Source organism: Peromyscus maniculatus, chromosome 4 (assembly GCF_049852395.1).
Source record: "Peromyscus maniculatus bairdii isolate BWxNUB_F1_BW_parent chromosome 4, HU_Pman_BW_mat_3.1, whole genome shotgun sequence".
Lineage (NCBI taxonomy): Eukaryota > Metazoa > Chordata > Mammalia > Rodentia > Cricetidae > Peromyscus > Peromyscus maniculatus.
Window position 1 is genome coordinate 3,105,906 of NC_134855.1, and position 27,344 is coordinate 3,133,249.

General features: G+C 39.6%; 2 protein-coding genes across 2 annotated transcripts; both read right to left on the reverse strand.

The window, feature by feature from the left end:
- Nucleotides 1-2,364: 2,364 nt before the first annotated feature.
- On the reverse strand, nt 2,365-3,294 carry LOC102928691 (olfactory receptor 1L6-like). The gene has a single exon (XM_006996836.1). The coding sequence runs from the start codon at nt 3,292-3,294 to the stop codon at nt 2,365-2,367; it is 930 nt and encodes a 309-aa protein (XP_006996898.1).
- Nucleotides 3,295-12,878: 9,584 nt separating this feature from the next.
- LOC102928394 (olfactory receptor 1L4) lies at nt 12,879-13,817 on the reverse strand. The gene has a single exon (XM_006996835.3). The coding sequence runs from the start codon at nt 13,806-13,808 to the stop codon at nt 12,879-12,881; it is 930 nt and encodes a 309-aa protein (XP_006996897.1). The 5' UTR covers nt 13,809-13,817.
- Between the last annotated feature and the right edge of the window lie 13,527 nt (nt 13,818-27,344).

A 27,344-nucleotide genomic window follows, 5' to 3' on the forward strand; every position in this document is an offset into this window, starting at 1 on the left:
TGGGTCTTGTAGATTGCAGAGTCCCATGGGGGTTTTGGTGGGGGAGCCTGGCTGTGGGAGGTTTCTCTGCTCGTCAGCAACTGGGGCAATAATGGGTGGGGGTTCCTGGGGACTGGCTGTGTCCTTGAATCTACTTTTAAACTAAAAAAGCAACTACTAGTTTTAAGTATTTTACATTGGCTTGAATTTTTGTATATTGATACAAATTTGAGGTTATTTTTGTTATACTGTATATATGTTTCTACTCTTGTTTAAGTTTTTTTGTATATTGATACAAATTTAAGGTTATTTTGGTTAGAACATACTGTACATATGATTCTACTCTTGTTCAAGATATTGTATCTATATAGCTCATTTAACAGTGCAATGTAAATTTCCAGTCCTTGAAAGTTATTATTACAAACTATTTAGGATAATAAAGAAATGCAACTTAGTAGTTAGTCACTATTATAATCAAACTTGTAGTCATGTTAGGTACGTTTTCAAGGTCAAACAGAGATATATTTTAGATAGATAGGTGGTCTTCAAACACTTTAGAGACCTACAGAATATGGCACTTAAGATGTTTTAATAATGTAAGGTTCTTTTTTTTTTATGACAATGAGACATGTCAGCACCAATCTACTTCAGATAAGATAATGGGCATTGAAGAAACTCCATATAGAGTTTACTTTCTTTGTGGCAAAAGTTAGCCACTGGGCAAGAAAGTGCCCTTGCCTTGACTGCTGACAGTATGCTGTCCAAATTGGACAAGTAATACACAAAGGAAAGTGACTTCCAGAACTTGCCAAGACAAGGTGGGGCAGTCCTTCAAAAATCCTGCTTCCCAGAAAAGTCTGTCAGATATTTTAGGCCTGCAGGCTAATGATAGATGATCCTACATTACAAAGGAACCTTGGGTGACTCTCCAGGCAGCCAGCTGTTTCTGTCATTAAGTTGTTTGCTTTACACTTCTAGTTTATCCAGGTAATATTGTATCCTTCTTAGGTCTCTGATGGAGTTGAAGAGTAGATAGTTATAGTTGATGAGTTTTCCTTGTTACCAAATTCAGAAAAGAAACTTAAATGAGATGTAAAGTGTATAAGGTTGAGAAATATAAAAATATAGTTTTGGGTTAGTAATGCAATTTAGTATAGAAAGTGAATTAGTTACAACACTTTGGACTCACCAAAGTAGGATAGATGATGGAGTAGTTTCTCTGAATTTGTCAAATGTAAACGGAGTAGACATTGTTGATGTGTTTATTGTCTGCATACATTTTTATATACTTATTGTACTTATTGTATATAGTTTTTTATGTTAGTTAAAACCTTTGCTTTTTATTTAGACAAAAAGGGGGGAATGTGTGATATTTTGTTTGTGTTCTGACAAATAAAGCTTGCTTGGAGTCAGAGGGTAGAGCTAGCTACTAGCTAACCAGAAATGTCTGGAGATCTGTACAGAGAGGAGACGTGAAGTGGTAAGGCAGGGTGGAGGAGGATCTTGGCCCTTTTGATTGGAGAAATGAAAGAGGTAGGAAGTCACTGGTGGCTGCTCCCCCAGCTTCTCTGATCTTCCAGGTTTTTACCCCAATATCTGATACCTGATTTTTATTGATATAATTAATTAGATTAACACTTCAATTATGAAGGCTCAGAAGGTTCATGATTGTCTGAAATCTGGAAACCTAGACAATTCAATAGTGTAGTTCATCCCCAAAGGCCTGAGAACAAGGGGAGTCAATGTTTTAAATCCTGGTCTGAATCTGAAGGATTTGAAAATCAAGAGGGCTGATGAAAAGGTAGAAGATGGATGTCTTAGCTCAAGAAGAGGGTGTCTTAACCATTTATCTGTCTTTTTGTTCTGTGATCCCATGATGGAATGGATGATTCTCTTGGCCCTTGATGGATTGGATAATACCCACCCATATGGATGAAGGTGATCTTTTTCACTCATCCCATGGATGCAATAATAATCTTTTCTAGAAGTAGTCTTAGTAACAAATGCAGAAATATTTTACCAGCTATCTGGTTATCCCTTATCACAGCCAAGCAAATACATAGAAATGAACCACTACAACACATAAGAGATTTATTGGGCAGTGGGTGAGTGGAAGTCTTCAGACTCAGCTTTAGTTCTATGGAAGAAAACAGGGAAGGGAGGAGGACTGGGCTAAGAAGAGAATCTTGTAGTACTACTAAGTACTAGGAAAGGTTTGGCTGGTGAGTCACTAGAGACTCCCATGAGTCTCTGGAACAAACGTGCCTTGATATCTGTGCAATGCTCTAATGTTCTATCATTGTGTAGAATCAGACACGGCACAAACACAGCAGCATACTGTTGAACTGTTGATTTAATTTCTACAGGTAGTGAAATATACACATTCTACTCTCTTCTTCGGGTCAGCTTTTTCAAGGCCTGTTTCATGTCTTTGTTCCTAAGGCTGTAGATGAAAGGATTCAGCATGGGAGTAACTACTGTGTAGATGACAGTGACCACTCGGTCCTTTGTCACCGAGTAGGTGGATGAGGGGCGAATGTACACAGATATTATGGTTCCATAGAATAGTGCCACAACTGTGAGGTGGGACCCACATGTAGAGAATGCTTTATATCTTGCTCCCACTGAGGGGACCCTAAGAACAGTCCGAGTGATATAGATATAGGAGACAACAATAAAGATAAAAGGGCTCATGATCACTATAGAGCCCTCTGTGAAGGCCAAAAGCTCATTGATAGAGGTGTCAGAGCAGGAGAGTGTCAGCAGTGGCTGTACATCACAAAAGAAATGGTGGATGACATTGGGCCCACAGAAAGAGAGGCGGCCCATGAGAATCGTATGGGTGAGCGAGTGCAGATGGGACACTGTCCAGGATGCCATCACCAGCAAGCGACAGCGCTTGGGGCTCATGGTTGTGGTGTAATGAAGTGGATTGCAGATGGCAACATAGCGGTCAATGGCCATTGCAGCCAAGAGGAAGCTGTCTGTAATACCAAAGGCCACAAAGAAATACATTTGAGAGAGGCACTGGGTAAAGAGGATAGTCTTTCTCTGTGTTAGCAAGTTCACTAACATCTGTGGCACGATGACAGTGGTAAAGCAGATGTCTACCAGGGACAGGTTGGAGAGGAAGAAGTACATGGGAGTATGTAGGTGGGCATCTCCCTGGATTGCTGCAATGATGACTGAGTTGCCAATCACATTGACCAGGTACATGGCAAGGAAGCTGGCGAAAAGCCATACCTGTTGTTTGGGGTCACTGGTCAGTCCTAGGAGAAGGAATTCTGTCATATGACTCTGGTTTTCCCTGAGCATAGCTGTTCTGCAAGCAAAAAATATACAAGGAATGTTAGATGTGTGTTTTGTTTTTGAGTCTCTGGCTGATGTAGGGGATGCCTCATGAGGTATTATTCCTGTTCATGTACTGTGTAAGGAGGCTGCTCATATTGATTGCCATACTGTCATAATATGGCTTCATAGAACTGGTGTTGGGATACTTTGGATTCACTTCCAATCTTGTAACTATTTTTGCAAACTCAAATGAAGTGCTTCAGCTCTTGCTCTTTGTCCACAAGACAAAATTTATGGTAACTGTATTTTATTCTAATCATAGGGAAGGTGTGCAGAAAACAGTCATTTTGTTCACTTTCTAAAGGTGTATTGATGACATATCTTTTTGCCCTGTCTTTATTATTATTATTATTTTTAAAAGCTGCCTATTTCTGACTCTGTGCTTATGCCTTCAACATGTTCACAACAATTTTCTGCTCCTCGATAAGGAAATCCTGCTTGATCCTGTTTTATTTCAGTTCTTCCTTCTCTGTGCAACATCAGTTTCTACCTAATGCTTCTAGCCAGGGTTTTCCTTTACCTTTGTAAGGAAAAGTAGGCATCCTAAGATTTCCTTGTGGTAGTCCTATATACATTGTAGTGATGTGTTTCTGGGTCACACCTTTCTTGAGAAAAAATGCTCTTGTAATTAGTCTAGGAATGGCTTGTCCTGGAAGTTTCCCATGCCTAGCAGGGTGTATTAACCATCTAGGGTGGGTGGGAAGGTGAAGATCTCTTTCTCATAGGACTCTGTTTACTTAACATTGGGTGTGGCATTCCACACAGATTGTGTCCCACATTCTAAAGTGGCTGTGTCAAGTGTAGATAAAGAGGAGAGAGGCAGAGAAGAGAGCAAACAGAGGGCCAGGTCTGAGATTTATGTCTGTGTGCAAAAGTATGGGTGTGGAGACTGGAGGAAGCATTGCCTCCATAGAGAAAGAAAAATAACCTCAAAGCTAGATTTTTAAAACTCTGGACTTGTAAATTGAGTCTGAGAGACTGACACAGAGATCTCGAAGCATATAAACCTCAGAAACATTCTTAGACAGAGGTCTGCTTCAACAGACTTAGAGAAAACTCCCAGGGTAAGAAGATCTTTACAGCTTATGGGAGAATGGCATAAAAGACAGATAGAAAGTAGACGTGAGCAAACACTTTAATTAATGTACTTTTGCTTAAAATTTTCTATAATAATCTATATACTGATGAAATAAAAATGAAAATCAGATATATAAATGCACCCCTGTAACCCCAGTTACTCACCAGGGGTGAGAAAAATCTTAATTCTGAGGCCAGTTCAGGCAGCTTAGTGAGACTTTGTATCTCAATAAGAAGTTAAAATGGGCTGAGAATGTATCTCCATAACAGAGTACTTGTGTAGCATACATGAGGCTCAGGGTTCAATTCCTGAATGAAAAAAGAGCCCCCACAAACCAAACAAAACAGAAAAACAAAAGTAAAAGAGAAAAGACAACGTATCTATTACAATTAAAAATGTAGAAATCAAAGTGTTTTAAAAAATATGTGGATTGGGAGGGAAATAGTGGTAGAGGGAATCGGGAAGGAATTGGAGAGGAGGAAGAGACAAGCAGATTTGACCAAGATGTATTATAAGCCAGCAATACAAAAAAATCTGAGCAACAACGACAAAGATTAAATAGAAAACACTTGTGCTTTTGGAAATCAAGACTAACAAAAATCTTAATAACATGAAATAGTGTGTTTTGGTACAAGAACAGACAATAGACAAATAGAAAAAGCTAGATAAAATATAACTCAAAATACACTTAGAAGCTATATTGCTTTAGGAAGGTGGAAGCAGTTTCTCCTCCAAGGTCTATGACTCTCCATCTGTGGGTAGTTGGCTAGGTTACAGTGCCTGGCATGTGTTCCTCATACTGAGTCCTTAAGTTGAACAGATGTTGGTTTCTAACCTTAGACACACAGGTGAGTGTAGCTCTTACTCCTCATCAAAGAAGCTTCTTTTTGTATCAGGTGAAAATTGCTGCAGAGATCCATAACTGTTCAAGTTTCAGAGAGTAAGTGACTGAGCCCCGGTTAGTACAAGTACATCATAGCCTCCTATACCTAAGGCTCAGGAAAGGCCTCCGAAGAGGGGACAGAAAGATTGTAAGATCCAGAGGACTGGGTGCCTGTTTCAAGATATTATTCTTTATATGGTAGGAATGTTGCACCTATGAAATATCAATATTGTTACCTAAATAAGGCCTGCATAATGACCACATCAGTTGACAGGTCAACATGGATGGAGGAAATTTCACAAAACCTTATTCCTACATAGAATTTCAGATAGTTATGAGCTACCAGGTGGGCACTGGGAATCAAACTGGGGTCTCCTACAGGAGCAGCCAGTGATCTGAACTGCTGAGCCATCTCCCAGCTCCATATTTGTTTACTATTTTTTGCTTAGTTTTGTTTCATAGTAATGCTTTAGGAGACAGAAAAAATTAAAAAGAAATTCCATTCTCTAATTTAAATATCCCCAAACACTAACCAGAATCTCAGTGTGCCACCATCCAACACAAAATTCATATTTGTCTAGGAACTTGACACAGGAAAATGATGGCCCTAAGAAGCCAGGGTGAGAGAGAGTGTTTTGGTGTGCTGGAAAAACCAGTTTACCATATCAAGAAGAAAAGGAATTCAAATTATAATAGAGTTGGAATTCATAAATGGATTTATTTATGATTTATATATAATGTGTGACTCTAGAAACACATAGAAAATGAAATATAGATGAATCTATGAATTAGAAGGGGAAGAACTTAGGTAATATGTCTAATGGTTAAAACAAGCTGAAAGGCAAAACTAAGTTGTTTACAACATAATGGTGAATAAAACAGACACAGCAAAGGCTAGATGATGCAATACTTAAATGGATGAGGTGTTTATATCCAGAAAACTGAATGATCACCTTTACTTCAGCAAGAAAAATATAAGAACATCAGTACAAAGTGTGAGAGAAGGCTAAAAGCTTACCAAGTATATAAATGGATGCTCAAATTCAATGGTAATTTCAGAGCTGAATTAAAATAAGCAATATTTTTCTTTACATTTGTTAGTTCAGTAAATGCCAGTGTGAAGGATAAGGACAAAGGTTGATAGGGATGTAGGTATATATGGACTCGTGTATACCATCTGTGTGAATTGGTTTATCAATATTTCATGACCCAGTAGTTATCTTAGATGTATTCTCCAGAGAGATGCAGCCACAGGGAAGCTCACAGATTGGATTGTTTTTATGCCATCATTTGTTTGAGGCAGCCTGAGTGCCTGTCACTGGCTGACAGGAGTGACAGAAGCACATCACGGAGCTACTTAACAATGGACTAGAGTTTCTCAACACTGATGGATTTTAATAAGAAGCACACGTTCTGGGCAAAAAGAATAAGAAGATGAATGAAGTTCACAGAAGAACATGCTTTATATAAATTAACATGAAGCACAATAACACATATCCCTGCACAAGGATGGACATTAAACATGTTAGAATCAGGGAGTAATAGGAGCCAGTTCACAGGTGAGCAAGAACACAGAGGAACAAATAAAATTAAAGCGGTCCAGTGCTAGCAACGTGTGGTTAACTCAACCCTTTGTATTCAAAGTCTGTGTATAACAAAAAGAATCTTAAGCTTTAAGTAGAACTCAGGGGATTTCTTTTTTCAAATTTTTCCCAAAGCATAAGTCCACCAGGGACAGGATGCCAGGCCATCTGGCTCCAGTATGGTCAGTGAGGACAGTGTGCAGTCTTCTAAACTGTAACCTTTGCTACCTTGCAGTCTGTGTAAGTTGGGTTGAAACTCAAGAGCAGAGCAACCTTGTGTTTTAAGCAAGAATGTCAGGCTGTAGGGCCTCAGACTTGCTCTGTAGCCTAGGATATCCTCAAACTCTTGATACTCTTGTTTATTATAGGTGTGTATCACTGTGCCTGATGACAGTAATATGCTTCATTTAATGGAAAAAAAGAGGCTCAGAGAGAGAGTTGGTTTCCCTGATGCCATGAGCTAACATGTCAGTGTTATGATAAGCCTGCCTTACCAGAAGTTTTTTCTCCCCTTATGCTGTTTTGTATGAGCTTATGGTTCATGGCATTCTGAAGATGTTCAGAGGCTGGGATGAGGCTAGAGAATCTGAAGCTTTCTCCAGCAGCTCTGGGTTTAGGGACTAGTAGGCAGGGCTGGAACTATAGAAGCTAGGTTTTGTCCATCACCATCATGGCAGCTGCCATTGTTTCTTCTAAAGGGCCATACTCCTTTTTATTTGTGGAGTCATATAAACACCAAATCCTTCCTGTGTTATGTGAGTACGGAGATGTGGCACTGGAAGTTTAAGGAGCATGCCTAAAGTCTAGGTAGCATAGGCAAATGACTTGGTTTGTAGTCTCAGCTGTGTTGAGCCCCAGATCTCATACTTATAAAAAGAGGGCATCATAAAACATAATTTCCATTCATAACATGCCTTAATTGTAGAACTTGTGGGTAGTGTTACAAGTGGGGTTAAGGATAACAATTACTTACTCAGATAAGGGCCAGTGACCTCCTGGGTACCCAGTTAGGGGTTCATGTATCTTCCCATCAGTGTCATTGGCAGTGGTGGTTAGAAGAGGAAGAGCGGCCACGAGGACAGGCAGAGTTTCCATGTCAGGCTAGAAAGCAAAAGGCTTTTCAGGTTAAATGCAGATGGTGACACCCTTCAAGAGAGAGAGAGAGAGAGAGAGAGAGAGAGAGAGAGAGAGAGAGAGAGAGAGAGAGAGAGAGAGAGAGTGTGTACCTGTAGATGCACGCATATCTTTGTCTTCTCACCAGACTTCTCTCTTCCTTCAGAGTAATAATCTTTCAAATGTGACTTCAGACATGTGGAACATATGGTTTTCTCCAATCCCAGCTATCACTGGCCTTTTTAGATTTTGTTAATGGTGAAGAAGGGATGGGGACCTGGAAGGAGATTATTTGCCCTTCAAGTGATCCCACTCCAAGGAGACAGGCAGTCTTTCCACCCACCGACCCCAGGGATCTCATTAAGAAGGGAGACTTGGGAGAACAGATCCTGTGGAACCTCAGGCTTCACAAGCTTCTTCCCATCTTAGATGATTAGTGGTTTGTTGTCATCGTGATTTTGAAGGAAACTGAGGTATACAGAGAGGAATTACACCTGGGACTGTTGCCCAAGGATGCCTGGTGCTGTGGTGAAAGTCCTGGAAGTAGAGATCTCTGGACTTTAGTCAGCCAATGAGAATCTGTGATTTGAGGCAAACTTCAAGGTCTTCATCTAGAGATTTACTAATATAAACTGTAAGGGAAGATCGCCTGGAGAATCAAGCAGTTTCACATAATAACAGCCAGCTGAGCACTTATGTGACACTTTGTGCTAATGTTTAAAAGTGTAGTGTTCTTGATATTTTTACTTTTTTTGAGATTAATATAATTACATCATTTCTTCCCTTCTCTTTCCTTTCTCCAGCACCTCCCATGTACCCCCTTGCTCTTATTCAAATTCATGGCCTCTTTTCTTTAATTGTTATATAGATATACATAATATATATAAATACAACCTCCTCAGTCTATATAATGTTATTTGTGTGTATATATGTTTTTAGGGCTGACTCTTTGGTATTAGGTATCCAATTAAGTGTGCTCTTCCCTAGGGAAGACGATTTCTCCCATTCTCAGCATTCCTTAGTTGCCTGTAGTCCTTTGTCTAGGGTTGGCTTCTTGTGAGTGATCTCATCCATGTTAATATGTCTATTGGTATTTGGTCAGGTCCTGTTTAGGCAGCCATGTTGATAAGACTTACTGCATGGGTATGGCTTCTATGACATTTCTAGGAGATGCAAACTTCCTGTTTTTCTGGCTTTTCCAATCTTTTGCTCCCTAATTTGCAATGGTGCCCCAAATGCAGGATATGTGCTGTAGATGTATTAGTTGGGGCACAGCTCCATAACTCTGCATTTTGATTAGTTGTAGTTTTCTGTAATGGCTCCATCTGTTGAAAAGAGAATTTTCCTTGATTGAGGGTTGAGAACTACACTTATCTGTGTAAAAGGATAAATGTTTAGAGCATAGTTAGGGATTATGCTGGTTTAGTAAAGTGGTAATTGTGGGTTCTCATCCAAAATGTATGACTATACTAGCCTAGAGTAGTTGGCTAGTTTCTAGTACTGGGCAATATTTCTATCTTAAGTCCAGTTAAAGAGCTGATGGTTACTGCTAAGGTATGTGTGCTACTACTTCACCCTTATGGTTATCATGGCATGCTGGCCATTGTTGTGGTTCATAGGAGTAACATCTAGATAGGACAGTTGGTTCCTTCCTTCCTTTGGAAACTTGCACAACACCTTCCATCATCAGGGAGGAGGCTTTCAGGTCATCCAACTCAGGTCCTTTTGTCCTGTGTTTGAAGAGTATGGTATCTTCAGAAACAAGGACTTGCCCTTGACTTCTCGGGGTGGGCAATGTAGGGTAATATAAATTGTCTGCAATGTTTTAGGAGTTTTGTGGGCAACCTTGACCAACAACTCAGGAGAGGGATTCTCATGTCTGGTGTTGGAATTTTTGTTGGAGAGTCTTTGACTCTTGGGTAGAGCATTGTCAGCCCAGATGGAAAAATTTTATTTGAGCTGTATATGGATATTTATATGCAGACTTATGTGTATTGTATGTATTTTTTTTTTTTTTTGGTTTTTCGAGACGGTGTTTCTCTGTGTAGCTTTGTGCCTTTCCTGGAACTTGCTTTGGAGACCAGGCTGGCCTCGAACTCACAGAGATCCACCTGCTTCTGCCTCCTGAGTGCTAGGATTGTATGTATTTTTAAGTAGACAACAGTATATTCTTTTTGACTTTTTCAGATGTCCTTATTGTTATTTTAGCTTCCTCCCTCTTTCTTCTGTATTTATCTATACATCTCTAGTTTGAGCTCCCCTTTATTTACATTTTCCCTTCAGGTCTCTGGTAGCTTGTTATTCCCCTCTCTATTGCTCCCTCATATTTCTTTTTACTTTCCTGGTTTTCACAGTTACTCCAGGTTATACACTCATATTTGAAAATTGGAACTAGAAACATTAGATGAGAGAGAACTTGTGATGCTTGCTTTTCTGGATCTGGGTTATCTCACTCAATATTGTCTTTTCTAAGTCCATCAACTTACAAATAAATTTCATGATTTCACCTTTTTTAAATAAATGAATAATAGTATTCTTGAACATATATGTATCACATTTTCATTATCTATTTGTCAGTTGAAGGTACTTTTGATTTTTATATATGTGGGGACTGAGGTTCATTCTTATTAAACATCTTGACAAAATGACATCGCTGAGAAACTATGGACATAGGTTCAAATCCAGAGATGCCTTGTTCCTAAAATATTTACTCATTCTTGTTTGTTGGGAAAAGACTACATCAGAGTATGCCTTTAACATTGTCATGGTGTTTTATCCTCCAAGGTACTGGCTCACCCTCAGATGTTAGCACTGTCCTTATCTCCTTTCTGGTGATGGTAACTCAGCTATTTCTCCACAGGCACAACAGCTTCAGGAGGGTAGGATTGACTATCTCATTTGTGAAATTGTTATGCTTTTACTGAGAAAAAAAAACTATGGCTGATGGCAGAGTGAGGCAGGGCTAAACAAATAAATTACTGTTCCCAAGGCCAAAGAGCTTAACTTTATAAGGTAATATAAGATATGATTATTGTATTTATTTATTTAATGTATGCCAGGATTAATTCACATTATAAACTGGCTCATTATATGAAACTAAGCATGAAAAAGTATCACATTAGTAGATTAATTGGAAATGGTACAAATTTTGTAGATGGTATTACCCAACTAAGAGCTAGGTGTGCTATAGTGAGTTGCAGGTGGACCTGTACATATATGAAAGCCATTGCAAGTTTTGTTTCATTTGTGGCTTTTTGGTTATTTTATGATTACTGAAAGATGACAAATAAAAGCAATGGCAGAAACCTTGATATTATACCCCAGGCTTTCTCATGTTCTACTCCATATCATATATCTCTTCATATATCTTTAAGACTAAGTGTCTTATATGATGCTATTAAAAAGCTTCTTACCCAGAAGAACTGGTATTTGTGAAAATTTGATGAAACATTTGAGACAAGGTGGGTGGATGGCTGAATAGATAGATGTATAGATGAATGGATAGGTAGATTGATAGATAGGTAGATAGGTAGATAAAATGAGAATTTCTTCACTATTACAGTTTTGTAGTAGTCATTAATACTGTCACTAAATACTTCAGGATGCCTGTCTTACAAGAACATGGTCTGATCTTATTGGATCCCTTTATTCAAATGGAGTCTTGGGATGAGATGGCTAGTAAGTTCTGGTCATAAGTAGTTTGAGTTACTTCTGACAAATAAGTACTTCATACTTATTTAGTAGTATGAATTCTTCAAGAGCTATTCTCATCTGGGGTTGGAATGACGACCAATGGTTACCATGGTGATGACACCGTAATTTTGGCTGTCTTGACTGTTCAGAACTTTCTATTTTACTATGATTGACACATAGCTTAAATTAGAAGTAAAGTGCAGAGTTAAGGATTTTCTGATTGTTTCATTCCACAGGACAATTTAGATTTTTCTGAATGACACACATTGTATTTTACAGAATATGAGAGGAACTGTGTTGACAATTCTGGACTTGAAGAGAAAGGAAGAATTACAAATGTAGGAGAGAGAATTGGATACTGAGAGTTTACAGTGTTTTGATACTTGTATATTAATAAATAAAATAAATACTGTGTTATAGTTTCTCTATTTTTCTGGCTGTGATTTCTTTACCAAAATTGAAGAAGGCTCACAAAGCTTTACTTCAATGTTTATTGATTCTACATTAGGAAAGTTTTGCTTTACTAGAAATACTCTGACCATTTCTTCATCTTTTGAAGGAAGCACTGTCAAATGGCAAGTCCCATTCCTTTGCAACTTCTTGTAATAAGTCTTTTTTTAAAAAAAACTCTACTAAGTCTGCATGTATTCCTAACCTGAAAACTAATAGCAATCTATAACTCCTTCACTGTGTGCATTTTCAAAAGTATTGAAGTGTTATTTGTACAAAATAATTATTGTACCACCATGACATTAGACTATTGATAAAAACTGGGCACCCAGTAGGATATGATTTGGCATTAAACATGCATTTTGCTAAAACAATTGTTAGAAACCAAATATTTTGTTTTCAGGCCAATGATTTACTGGAATCCAATGCTACCTATAAGAAAAATGTATAGAAAGGAAGAATAACCTACTGATGTCTTAGATAATCAACTAACTATGATAATACATATGATAATATGCTAATGACTTTTCTTTTAAAATTATGAGTTTTATGTATATGTCTGTGTATGAGTATGTGCATGTATGTGTTGGCACCTGCAGAGGCCAGAAGAGCATGTTGATCTTTTGGAGCTGGAGTTACTTGCCATTGTGAGATACCTGACATGGGTACTGGGAACTGAGTTCATGTCTTCTGCAACTGCATGCTTTTAATTACTGAGGCATCTCTCCATTCTCTCATTTTGATCTTTCTATGAGTGAACTCTTCCCATTAACTTCCTTAAACCTCTCTTCATATCTTTGTTCCTCAGGCTATAGATGAAAGGATTCATCATAGGAGTCACTACTGTGTACATAACAGTGGCTACCCGGTCCTTCACCACTGAGTACATGGACAGAGGCCTAAAGTAGACATAGATGATACTCCCATAGAACAGGCATACTACAGTGAGGTGGGAGCCACAGGTAGAGAAGGCTTTCCATTTCCCAGCTGCAGAGGGGATCCTGAGCACAGTGACAATGATTCTCAGGTAGGAAAAGAGGATGCATAGGAAGGGGGTCACAATGACAGCTAGTGTCTCAGTCATGACCACAATCTGGCTGGAGGATGTGTCAGAGCAGGACAGCTTCAGCACAGGCTGAGTGTCACAGAAAAAGTGCTTAATGACATGGGAGGCACAGAATGAGAGTCGAGACATGAGAAGGACACGGAACAGGGCATGTAGGTGGGAGATGGTGCAAGAACCCAGGAGCATGAAGAGGCAGCGTCGTGGCCTCATCACTACATCATAGTGTAAAGGGTTGCAGATGGCCACCAGTCTGTCAATGGCCATGGAGGCCAGCAGATAACTGTCAGTGTTCCCCAAGCCCATGAAGAAGTACATCTGGACTAGACATCCCACGTAGGAGATGGTTTTTGTCTCTGAGAGCAAGTTCACTAGCATCTTGGGCACAATGACTGTTGTGAAGCAGATATCCATGAATGATAAGTTGCTGAGGAAAAAGTACATGGGGGTATGGAGCCTGGAGTCAGAGCGAATGGCCAGGATGATGAGCACATTCCCCACCACGGTGACCAGGTACATGATGAAGAAGATGGCGAAAAGGGGTTTCTGCATTTGGGGGTTGGAAGAGAGACCCAGCAGGATGAAGTCCAAGGTGCTGCTGCTGTGGTTGTTCATATTTCTGTCTCTGGATAGATTTTGGAGAAGTTGTAGGGAAGATGTGAGAGGTAATTCTTCCCTAACTTCAAGGCTTATTTTTAAAAAAACTTCATTACTATTTGTTATGATTAGAGACGATTAGGAATTGACAGAAAAATATATCGAAAGAACATCTAGCAAGGAAACACAAAGAGACAACTCTGTTACTAAATTACAAGCAGAAGGTTTCTCACACCTGGTTGGTAATGTCTGTGTTATTTAATTTATCTGAGTTCTTTTGACTTCTGTATATTTATCTCAGGTGGCTTCTTGACCAAGTCCTTAGCCTCCTCATTTTCTTTCCAGGATAAGAAGTTGTTGTGTTTTCTTTGAGGTAGTTAATTTTCATACCAAGGATCTTCATCAACGAGGTCCTCCCATTCATGTTCTTCTTACCATAGCTTTGGAGATGACGATCCCAGTGGGGAAAGTAGGCAAATGGGCATCAGAATTCATCCATGCTCTGTGAAGTCCCCAGAATTCAGATGACATTTTTTGTATCTGCAGAGGAAAAAAATTAACATTTACTTAGGTGTTTTTGGATGTTATAATCTGGACTCTTTAATTATGAACTTTGCCTCCATGGATGTCTCGCAAGAAGAGTACAAGCTTCTACCTATGATACTGATACTGATAGTATGTCTTTAAGTATATTCTTTTTCCTGTCTACAAGATTACTTTGAAGATATAAAGAGGCCATTACAAAGAGAGGGGAATTAACAGAACACGTGTATAAACCTGATGATCAGGGAATACTTGGTGTGGAAAATTTTAATTCAGAATGAGGGCACAGGGCTAGGGGAGACGAAAGAGTGGAACAAAGGTTAAACAAAACTAAGGATGTATATAAAACCCTATGGAAACCTCCTTTCTGTGAGTCTGTTAAAATCATAATGAAAAAAACTTGGAACAAAGACACCCTGAATATGTGAATTGAATAATGCTCCTCTTAGAAGCCAAATATTATCAAATGAAAGTCCCACAGCAGGTGTGGGATATCTCAATGCAAGCTGTTGGTCAAGGAGGCCCCAGAAACCCTCCAAGCATTGTAGATTATTGTCAATGTTTTTGATTGCCCACCAGAACTAGACCCTGACACCATTTTGCTAGAGATACTACATACTTGACTTGCAACACACTGGGAAATAAAACTCAATCTGAAATGGAAGACTCCTTCATCCTGGCTACCTTTCATTTTGCTAGGTGCTATGTAAGCTGCTATGGGAGAAGAGCCATCAACAGTCCTACTTTTCTTGAAGTCTATGACTTCAATTAACGATCTCTCCAGTAAGATATGGCCAGCAGTGCAATGATGTCATTGCTATTATAGGAGCAACCAACTGCTTTCTGATTCGAGGCCCACTATACAGGAGGGAACTTATGACTTGAACTATAAACTAGTTAATAGACTGTGATAGGAAGGTCATAGCCCCTATGGGAGAACTTACTACTGTTGTTTTGCTAAATAGGCACAAGGTCAAATTGCTTTCTTTTTTTTTTTTACCACAAAAGTGATTTTTATTTTATAACATAATGTATATATTCCAAACAACAACAATAACAACAACAAAACAAAAACAGAGAACCCTACCCCCCGAAAAACCCTCCAACCCCCCTGAGTTATGTAAACATGTACAGTGAAGACCAAAGATCATACTGCAAAGTGGGGTTATGGCCACAACATTCAAAACTAGCTGTGATGCTTAGAAAAGCTGACATTGATAACAATGGACATAAGGTTTTGTACATGTTAAATTATTAATAAATGCATCAATGCTGCCATAAATGAGGCACAATGTCTAGAAAACCCTGAAGCTTCCTGGGTGCTGGAAGTGTTATAATGTGTTAGATCACATGAAGAACAACCAGAAATCTGGTAGACAGTTCACCAGATGGATGTATGTACACAGTTTATAATACAGTAGGTGAATAAACATGGATGTCTGAGCTGTGTGCGCGCGTACATCACATGTGTTCCTGAACAGCGAGGGTCTGTGCTCACTCACTCTGTGCATCTTGTGGATACAATTGCACATAAGAAAACACATAATCAAAATGCTTTCTTAATGACTAGACATATATTAGCTCTACTCTCAGCCTTCACCAGAGACACTTCTTTTTTTAGTAGGCGGCACTTAACTAGCGAGACTCACAGCTGGTCATAGTGCAGAAACTAGATGAATGTGGGGGTGATTTGCCCTACACATTTCACCTGTATTACTCCCTCCAAGATCAGGGAACATCATGGAAGATAGGTCAGAAAGAATGTAGGAGCCAAGGGTTGGGAAAAGTGCCATGAAACAGTGCTTTATGGCTATAACATGAACGTTGTACCCTTGAAGCTGTGGATACCTGCACAAGAATAGACCTGTTACCATTTCATCATGCAGTGGGAGGAACTCATGAGGGACTATCTGAAGCTAAAGGGTACTGAGGAGGAGTCATTTTCTTCAGTGTTGTAGCCAGTGAAAAGTTTCCCATGTTCTGACAAATAACATTACATTCATGGTCATGCAGGCAACTATCAATTCAACTCAGTGGGTCAAAACCATAAGGACATTAAAGTATGAGAGGGCTTTTTGGGAAGGAGAAATTTTCAGTGGGACAAGGGGAAGGAGAGGGAGACAGAAAGTGAAATGCCCCAAACTCAGCACATGTGTGTAAAACTGTCAAAGAATAAAAAAGAGTAAAAAACGTTCTCATTCTAAACATTTGTGTAGGAACATAAAGTTTAGTGTGTAAGAGTACATACTACTCTAATATTTAGGAAACAAGATACAAGGATGGTACCTGCTGGCACTGTTGAGCTCTCTGGCTTAGATAACAGACGAAGGCAGTACAGACATCTAAAGATACAGGGGACATTAATGTTAAAAAAGGTGAAGCTGCCATCTTTTCAGATAATGTGATTGTACACTTTGAAAATCCAAGATAACAACCTTTTGTAACCATCAAGACTTCACCCAGGTGCTCAGATTTAAGGTAAGTCTAAAGACATTAACAGACTTTCTGAATTACAAAAAATAATTTGTGAAAACTCTAAATGACAACATAAAAAAAGCAGAGAAACACTTGAGAACAAGCCTGAGGTAAAGGAAAGGAATGAATAAGAGTTCTCCGAAGAAAGTGCAACAGAACACAAATTGAAGAGCTAAAAAAAATGAAGATAACATATATCTAAAGAGAAAGGTTTTTATTATTAAGAAATTTTTATTATTAAGACATTTTCTATTCACTTTACATGCCAACCACAGATCCCCCTCTTCTCCCTCCTCCTGCCCCCAGCCTTCCCAGCACCTCCTCCAAGGCAAAGTCTCCCATGGGGGGGGTCAGCAGAGCCTGGTCCATTCAGTTGAGGCAGGTCCAAGCCCCTCCTCCCTGCACCAAGGGTGTGCAAGGTGTCCCACTATAGGCACTGGGCTCCAAAAAGCCGGCTCATGCATCAGGGATGGATCCCGATCCCACTATCTGGGGGCTCCCTAAACGGTTCAAGCTAAACAACCATCTCACCTATCCAGAAGGCCTAGTCCAGTATCATGGGTACTTCTAAGCTATTGGTCCACAGTTCATGTGTTTCCACTAGTTTGGCTGGCTGTCTCTGTATGTTTTCCCATCATGATCTCGAGAGAAAGGATATTTGAGAAAATGAGTTCTTCTCAAATTGTGAAAATTCAGTGCATATATAATGAAACTCCAAGGGAATGTTTAATGGAATTTGAGAGAGTTGTGCTAAGATTTATCTAGAGTAGCAAATGCCTGAGAACGGACAAGATAATTTAAAAAATGTAATAACAACAAGAAACTTTCTCAATCACAAATTAAATCATGCAAAAGTAAAATAAAATAAAACAGTAAGGGCATTCACAGAGAAAATAAATCAATGAACCACTATAATGAACTACATGTATCTCTATCTGTACATGGAAAGACATTTTGGCCTAGCCTTAATAGATAGCAAGAATTCCTTTAATAGCAACAGAAGACAACTAGAGCACTACATTAGTGCTATGACAGTTAGCTGACTATTTGAAAAAAAGAGTCTATCTAACTCACACATACTCAGAAAACCCAGAAAAATAAACTACAAGTAAAAATTCTAAATTGAAAAATAAGTTTTATCCCAAAGAAGGAGGATATTTTGAGGTTCTACAATGGGATGTTAATCAAGAAATGAAGTCTAGAAGAATGGCAGAATATTATACTCTGAATATTGAACATTGTGCTAGAAGGGATCATGGGCAAAACTAAAATATAAACCCCTGACCACAGAAAACTCCTGTAACACAGTTGCTGATGGACACATGCTCATCCCCATTGCTAACCAGAAAACGCAAGTTAGTCTGAAATACAATTTTCACCTATCAGAATTTCTTTTTGCAGTCCCTGAAGGGGAACAGGTCACCATATTCTCTGGAAAAGATTGGGTAAATCAGGATAGCTCTTCTTATAACCCATACCAGGAATGAAAGCCTGCATTACTACCTCCCCACTTTAATTGAAAACAGGTCTTTTTCTCACATAGTATATCCATATTATGGTTTCCCCTTCCTCTATTTCTCCCAGCTCCTCCCACATTGCCTCCTCTCCTGATTCACCCCCTCTCTGTCTCTCATTAGAAAACAAAGAAACTCGTACTATTTATCTAATAACTTTACTTAAGGTATCTACCCTGTTGAAGTAGTCACATTTGTGTAGGACAAAGATTTGTATGTATAGTTTTATTGTGTCATTGCCTGTCATAGCAAATAAAACAAAACAATAAGCCTAAGAATACTAAGATGGAATCACTAATATTCACTTGAATGTGAATTATTATATAAATTACTAAATAATTTATAGTGTATTCTTCTTGCTCAATATTATGCCAAGGATATAAAGTGCTAATACTTGCTAACATTTACTGGCACTCAGTACATAGCAACTAAAAGCTTTTCATTAAAAAAATCATTTTATGTTCTCTAAACCCTGAGAGATAGACACTGTTATGACCTGCTTTTTGTAGACAAAGAAAAAGAGAGTTTGGCAAGGTTAACTAACTCAGCAGACCCTGCGTTTAGAATTGGTAGAGCTGGCTTTTGAATGGTGGTAGATCAGAGAACAGAGCTAAAGCTATTCCTGCCTGACCTGGGTTATTTTGTTACTGTACTATTGGGATTAGTGTGTTCATTGAAAAAAGCAAGATGTAGAACTATGAATACAAACAATGCAGTTTTGTACAATGGCATATCTTACATGTTGTCATACATATGCTTGTTCATGTGGCTGTCTTCTGAAATGAGATTAGAAGTCTGGAGCAATGTCTAGATTTGACTTTGTTTTCATTTAAAAAAATTAATGCATGTTTTTATAATTTTATAATGCATTGATTTTATAATTCAAAAGGTGAAATTACTCAATAGTTTCATTTACCAGAGAATTGTGCAATTTTTTTCTCTTCATTGACTTATGCTCACACTATAAATACATTTAGGGGACATATCAACCACAATTCTTGTCTCTCTCAGAGTGTTAGAGAAGATTATGTCTGTGTGTGTGAATTTGTTTTTGTACTTATGAGAATGATCATGATATCACATAGATTCTGAAATGTAGGATGCTAAATTAGAGTTTGGGAACATTAAAAACTATAATATATAGTCTCAACCCCAGGAGAGCCTACTCAGCCCACTACCTGGGAGAAGTGTTCATTTTACCCTGTGAACTTCTCCTTTCACCGCTGTTTTCAGCCTCACCTCTGGAATAGTTCTCTGTGGTCAACACAAGCTACAGGATTGCTACTGAGCCTTGAACTGGAAGTCTCTCTTCGTGTGGTGTTTCTTATGGGCAGGAGCTCAAGCCTTCTTCCTCTTTATCTGGATATGGTCAGTATATTTTCCACACCTTGGGATTACCATTTCATGTCCATATAGAAAATGGTGTGTAGGGATGTGCAGTATTTGTTTGTGTGCACATTTGTGTGTATACATATTCTGTTTTTATCTTGCCTACCCTTGCTGTTTGGATACTCAAAGACAATCAGTGAGTGACTAACAAACCCCTTACAAGTGGCTATTATTATTACTCACAAGGAAAACCAGGAAATGATATGTTTTTATCATTAGTTAGAAGCTTGGAAAGGTGAGAAAACTTAGAGAATTTCCATTCATTTTAAATCTAGCATCTCACCTTATGATATAGTTCAATCTTTGTTCTTGTTAAATAGACATAAAACATAGACTGAAACTTAGACTATTTCTGTATGTCTCCATAGGAATTTTCTAGTTTGGGGACATTTCCATTCTCAAGTTGGTTTTCTTACCCTTGGGTAGCTGTCACTGATCTTTCAGTTGCTTGCAGATGAAAGGAAGGTATAAACTGTAGTCCATGAAGAAATGCAAACAGCTAAGTGTACTGGACAGGTTCCATGCTACCCTTATTTAATTCTCATCACAACATTACGATGAAGGCACCACTTCCTCATCCTCTAAATAAAGAGACTGAAGTGCAGATTCACAGAGCTTGTGAGTGGTACACCTAATATTCAAACACAGGCACTCGTTGCTCCAAATCCCATGTTTCATTATCCTCATCTTCCCCAAGCCATGCACCTGTTTGGAGAACTAAGCCTATATCAACACACATGCAGATGTTCTCTCACCCCTGACTTGTGTTTTATCATTTGTCTTGGGTCTGTCTTGGACTTGGGTCTTTACATCTCAGCTGTCCATGTCCTCATTTCTAGACTATGGCAGTGGTGGAGTAGAGTACCCTTGAAGAGACACATTCTGCTTACAAATTTTTCTGGGTTCTCTTTTCAAGGTTGAAACACTTCCTTTCTGCCTGGTTTTTATATTTGTGTCTAAAGAGATCTATAGCTCATGTCTTTTGGCTCCATCAAAGGTGGGATATTTGTCCAATTTTCATTTCCTACTTATTTTTATTTGTAAGTTTTCTAGGTCAGCTTCAAGCCATCAGACTCCTTTCCCAAGACAACACACCTGTGTTTAAGAAACCCTTAATCCTTCTGGTCCATTTCTTGTTTCTGCTTTTCTTCTTCTTCTCATTACTACTTTCCTAGTTACCTGGCTCTGTCTCTCTCCAAAGAATTCAAGTTGAGAGATGTCAGGTGTTTTGATGTTTGGTTTAGCTGTAATCAGGCAGAATTCATAAATGCTACTGCTAATACGTGATGAACATACGTAATGAACATACATTGCTTCCTGCACCAGAGGACAGTGTGGCTTCTCTGAGACCGTTGCCTAACTTGTGCTGTTCACCTCTGTCACTTTTGTCTCACATGACTGCATTTGTCTGATTCCCACAATTACAGAGAAAATGGACGTAGAATCTCTGAAGGCTACTCAGTCCCTTGGGGAAGGGCTCCCATTTAGAACATTTTCCCACCATGAGCCCAAATTTGTCTTCCTATGTTTGCCAGATAATATCTAAGAATTCCACCCACAGAGAGCACTTCATTTTTACGGCACTCTGTGTTCCAGGCAGCAGAAACAAAGCACTGAGGAGTGAAGTGACTAGGCAGATGCTGCGGAGTCCAGTCAGACGGACTCTCAAGAGCCTCACGTTGCCCTCACTGTCTTGGTCTCCTCTAGCTGTAGCATGGATGGCATGCCCTTTAAGGCTGCCTCTTTGGTAATAACTTTTATAGAGTTGGTGCTTCAAGGATCTGATATTTGGTCAATATATCAAAATACAGTATGTTAAGATGTATAGGAAGGCTGAGGGGCCCCCAACTGGATCAGGCCCTCTGAATAGGTGAGACAGTTGATTGGCTTGATCTGTTTGGGAGGCATCTAGGCAATGGTACCAGGTTCTGGGCTCACTGAATGAGATAGCTGTTTGAAACCTGGGACTTATACAAGGACGCTTGGCTCAGTCTGGGAGGAGGGAACTGGACCTGCCTGGACTGAGTCTACCAGGTAATCTCAGTCCTCGGGGGTGGCCTTGATCTGGAGGTGGTGGGAATGGCGGGTGGGCTGGGGGGAAGAGGAGAGGGCAGGAAGGGGGAGAACAAGGGAATCTGTGGCTGTTATGTAGAACTGAATAGTATTATAAAATAAAATAAATAAAAAGCTAGAAAAAAAAGATGTATAGGGAAAGGTCATGTTTCCTGGCTTTTCAGATGGAATAGAGAAGGAAAAGGGAGGAAGACAAGATGTTCCCACCACTAGCATTGACAAAGACCCCACAGACTGCTTACCTGTGGAAGTGACAGCGAAAGCCAGGGTATGACCAGGCTTGGGGGCCCACTGTGTAGTTAGGATCAGTCTCTGAATATCTGAAGAAAGAGCATCCTACACTGCTTATTTAGCCCCAGAGGTGTCCTGACTCTGCCTACCATGGGAGTTGGAAATAGAAAAGGAAACCCAGGGGCCAGTTATATCTACATGCCAGAGCCCTGAGAGATTTGGCCTGGAAGTTCTCCCCGGAGGGGAGGGCATTTCTGATACTCTCAGTAAGTTGTGGGGAAGCTGGGTTCCAAAAGCAATGCCTATAATACCAGAGAGGAGAGTTAGAACCATGTAGTAGCAGAGATGGAGTGTGGTCATGTACATGTGTGTGCTCTGTGTACCTGTGTGTGCATGCCTGTGTTTAGGCTCTATGCATTGCTACCTGGAGGGAAAGGCAGATGGCCTCTGCCATCCTGAAATTTGTATCTATAGGTACCATATTCTGGAGAAGGACTTGAAGTTCATTTCTGCAAGTGTACCTGCTAAGATTCTTCTGTTTGGTCTGTCTTATAAACTGTGTAGTTTCTACAAATATTAACTTTTCTAAAATATTTTATTACTTTAATCCATTGATCTAGATATCTCATATATAAACTCCAGTTTCTCCAATTAGTACATGAATGAATTTGCCCAAATTATTTAACCTCATGAATGCATAGTGTGTTTATTTGTAAATGGTGCAAAATAAAAACCTTTATATAGGTATGACTTTCTCTTTAGTTTTCATTTCAAAAATGATTATTGTTTTAAAAAAGGGATTCATAGCAAACACACAGATTCCCTGTGTACCTCCTGCTCCCACTCACGGAGAGCCCGCAACCCCACAAGCATCATCAAGTGTTTCAGTTTTGGTTTAAACTCTGTAATTTGGGGTCAGTGTGTACTGACACATATGCAGCATGCTGGATAGAGAATGGCCCCACTGCTCTGAGGAGTCCCATGAGCTTCATCACTTCACACCTCCTGGTTTCCTGGTTCCTGGGAACCACTGTTTTTTCGGTCTCTTCATAGTTTTGTTTTCACCCAGCGTAATATAGTTGGAACCACACAGTATGTTTGTCATTTTGGGTCGTCTACTTTCATATAAGAATAGGCATTTAAGATTCCTCCACATCTTTCATGGCTCAATATTACTTTGCTTTTAGTGTTTGGTCTTCTACCAGTTTTAAAATTCTGTGCACATTTTGGGTAACAGTCTTCGTTCAGATATGATATCCATACAATTATAGTTGTTTTTGTTGTTTTGTAGGCACTGTGCTAATAAGTTGTTTTGATATGGGGCTCAAACTCTGACATACTTGACCCCTTTTCCCTTGGACACTTTTATCAGAGTATTTTTCTTTCTCTTTATTATTTTTATCCTGTTCATACTACAATCTATTTGCATATTTTTTTGCTCAGTGTAGAACTTTGTATTTGAACACATTTTTGTGAGAAAGTATCTATTTATCCCCAGCTGGAATCAAACTCTAAATGTAAGGAAGGATAGCTTTGAACTTCTGATCCTCCTGTCTGTTTTTCATCTGCTGGGATTAATGTGTTATGACGCTGGGTGAGTGCTATGTTGGGGATCTAACCTAGAGCTTCCTGTATACTAGATAAATTCTCTACCAACTGAGCTATCTCTTGAGTTCCTGCAGAAGAAATTAGAAAATTCAATTAGTTTTCAGGTTCATAGGCCTTAAATTGCTCCTACATAATTAAAGACCACTTGGTATTACACAAAGAACCCTTCAGAGTCTTAATATTTGATTTTAATTTGGTCCATGAATGAGCTAACTAGCTGATGAATTTATTTTCTCCTCATTATCTGCTTAGGCTGATACAATTGGCTGCATCTGTTTTCAATGCCTCAAATGCTGATACCATATCAATCATGTAGCTATTTGTCATCTGTTCCTCTCTTCCTGAATTTGGGGATTTATGGACTTTTTTTTGCTATAGTGATTGCTATTGTTTTATTTTTCTAGTTATGTTGTTTCATGAGATCACTGAGGGTGATTAAAAAAATCTAAGGTATCCCTGATGTCTGAAAAATCTCACAAAGTTCCTGAGAAATAGAAGAGACAGGTTGGGGTAAAAGGTATTTTAAATAATATAAATCTAAATTTTTCCAAGTAGGAAGGAAATATCTCCCTTAAATACCAGGATGAATGCAGGTAAACCCAGGTGCAGGAGAGCAATAGCCAGATGCAAACCAAGAATAAAGCCCTTTGAGAACAAAGAATGAGAGCTGCTGGCCCTGCGTGGGTGGCTGTTTCCTGCCTCACAGGACTGTCCCTGTCTCACAGGACTCGGGGAACACTGGTGAAGAGGGGCCTGAGAGAATGTAGGAGCCAGAGGATGGGGACTGTTAGCAAAAAGAAGTCTTCTAGATACAACACAGCTATTGGGCTGTGGCCACCTCGCTACAGCCACAGTTGTCTGCACCAGATCCGCGCACAGGAGGGGCCGCTGACATGTTGTCACGGGTAGGGGAAAGGCTCATGAGGCTCCAGCCCTCTTTGAAGGGCTGTTGGTGGTAACAGTGTGGGGGAGGTGGTGCCCTTTTCCTCCGTGGTGCAGCCACTGTTCTAGTAAACAAATTACCATCTGTGTTCAGATAAAAACGCTAATTAAATCCAGTAGGTCAAACATGTAAACAACAACAACAGAACTAAACTAAAGACCATGAGTAGTAGGGTTTTTTAATTTTGGGGAAGAAAGGTTTCAGTGAGAGAGGGAATAGGGGATGAAAATAATTAAACTTCATTAAATAATTGTATGGCACTGTCAAGCAATAAACATACTTTAAAAAGAGAATGGTATCTTATTTCCCACTAGAAAAATAGAAGCTTAAGAATGGAACATGAATACAAAGTTCGGCCACCAACTCCATAGTCTCACTCTATTTACCTTAACCCTCTAAATGTATCTCCCTTTCCAACCTTCTTTCATAACATAATTTTTTATTGAATCTTGGGATATTTCACATCACATACTCCAATCCCACTCATTTTCCGGTCCTTCCATATCTACCCTCTACCCTTGTAGACCCACCCCCCTCAAAGTTAAAAAAAAAATCCCATCCTCCCCTCTGGGCAGCGACCTGCTCTTCTATCAGCCCGGTAGCGTTCTGGTTCTGTGTAGGTTCCATTCCACTCCTCTGTCTTTCCGGCATCTCCATCACATATTCATTCGTTGTGGTGGCCTTGGAGGTTGTGGTGCATCACACAGTATACCCTTTTGCCCAATCAGCCCAAAGAGCTTTACCTGAGAATGTTGTGAATCCTTAGGCTAGTTCAAGACCCCTGGCTTCTGTTACAGCGTCAATACTGGACCCTCATACAGACTCTCAGATATCCTGCTGTTACCCTGAGTCTTGAGGGATCCTGCAGCTATGGATCTACAGGGTCAGTCCCTCCACACACTCCAGCAGAGCCTAGATGGGGAAGATGTTGGGGTGGGGTGGGGCAACGCAAAGCCCTGGATCTGGGCCTGTGCAGTAGTTGAGTTGATCAGCCTGTCAGTTTTCCTGCACCCATGCCACCAGAGCTGTCTCCCCCTCTGGCCAGGTGAAGGACAGGACCAGCTCTCCCGAGTGAGTCAGCCAGCAGGGGATGGGGCCAGCTCTCCTGCGCCCATGCAATTGGATATGGCTCTCCCACACCCATGCCTCCAGGGCCAGCTCTCCTTCTTTGTCCAGGTGAAGGCCAGAGCCAGCTCTCATGAGTGTGTCAGCCAGCTTGGACAGGGCTTTCCAACCTCTTTTACAATCTCACTGATATCAGTGGCTGGCACATCGCTGAAACAAGTGGTTAATGTTCTGGGCTTACTTTGCATAAACTCTCATCATATTGTGACACTGGTTAATAGTCATAGCATCTTGAAATTTCTTTTCTTGACTTTTATGGCTATTCTTTAAAGTTTAAAATATACTTTGCTAATGCCTTTTTAAATATGGCTCTTCAATGGCAGACATTCTTTGCACCTTTCCTCATGTCCTCTTTATTTCTCATGCTTTACATCATTCCTGCTATGTAGGATTTGCTCTATTAAATCAGAAAGTATGTTCGATGAACTGAATTTTCTGCTTCAGTATCAAGTCAAATTTCCAGTATTAATGTGTATTTAATGAGCTTGTCTCTGAATGATCCAATGCTCTTCCCTTTAAAGTTTTCTCCCCAAAGGACAAATATTTAGGAGTTTTCTCCTACTGTATTCAACCAGCCCTGAGGTGGAAAGAGGAGCTGTCTAGGAGGTCTGTAGTTTGTCCTCAGAGGCTCTGAGGTAGCTTTCTATTCCAGTTTTAGTTTAGTAAATTCATCACAAAGTCTTCAAGGACTACTCCCTCTCTGCACTCACTTCTTCTGGAGGCAAACAGATGTTTTGTGGGAAGTGGCCTCTTGTTCCTATTGTGATACCATCCCAGATCCTACTGAGAAATCAAGGACTTAGAAGAACCAGACAGGGCTCTTAGTACCTAAAGATCTGTCTTATGATTCCTTATTATTTAGTTTGAACTTTTGAAATATAAGATTGTTCACAAAGATCCTGATTTCTCAGTTTGCACATATTTGTTGAGCAAAAGGGGTCTGGTGCTAGGTCAGAGTGAGTGAGTAAGTAAGTAAGCAAGCAATAAAAACAAATATGGTAGGAACCTGGCATAGTGGTGCACACTGTAATCTCAGTGCTCAAGAAGAGATTGATGCAGGAGGACCATGAGTTTAAGGTGTCCAGCCTGGGCTACATCATGAGTTCATGGACAGCTTGAACTACATAGGGTGATTCCCCTCCACACACCTGCACATGTGGTGGTTCCAGGAGTAAGAGCACTTACTTGGTTCATAAGCTACTGTAGTTAGAATAAATTATTTATTTAATATATGCTAGCAGTTTTTCACATTACTGAAGTATCTATCTGACATTATTTAATATTTGGCATGAGAACACTATGGCATACAATTAAAGAAAGTGGGCAGTTTTTAGCTCAGCATCTTAAAGCCAAATGATTAAGGTCAAGTGTGCTTATATAAATATGAAGACAATTGAAACTGAATTTTTTTCTGTCCTGCTGAGTACTTTCTTAGATTTCTGAGTGGACACAGAACAACAATGGAGGAGATCTTTATTTTGAATCCCAGATATCTCTGTGTTCCATTGGAGCACAAAACTTCCCAACATCTTGAAAGTCCATGGTCATATATTTAAACTTCTGATCTTGCTGATAACAAGTTGGGGATGAGAAACACTGCCGGTGGTGAGAACTCAACGAAGTGTACAGATTCAGCTATGAGTCAAGGCTTTA

What these genes read in the sequence shown, in the direction of transcription:
- LOC102928691 (XM_006996836.1), bottom strand. Translation starts at nt 3,294, where the DNA reads ATGCTCAGGGAAAACCAGAGTCATATGACAGAATTCCTTCTCCTAGGA.
- LOC102928394 (XM_006996835.3), bottom strand. Translation starts at nt 13,808, where the DNA reads ATGAACAACCACAGCAGCAGCACCTTGGACTTCATCCTGCTGGGTCTC.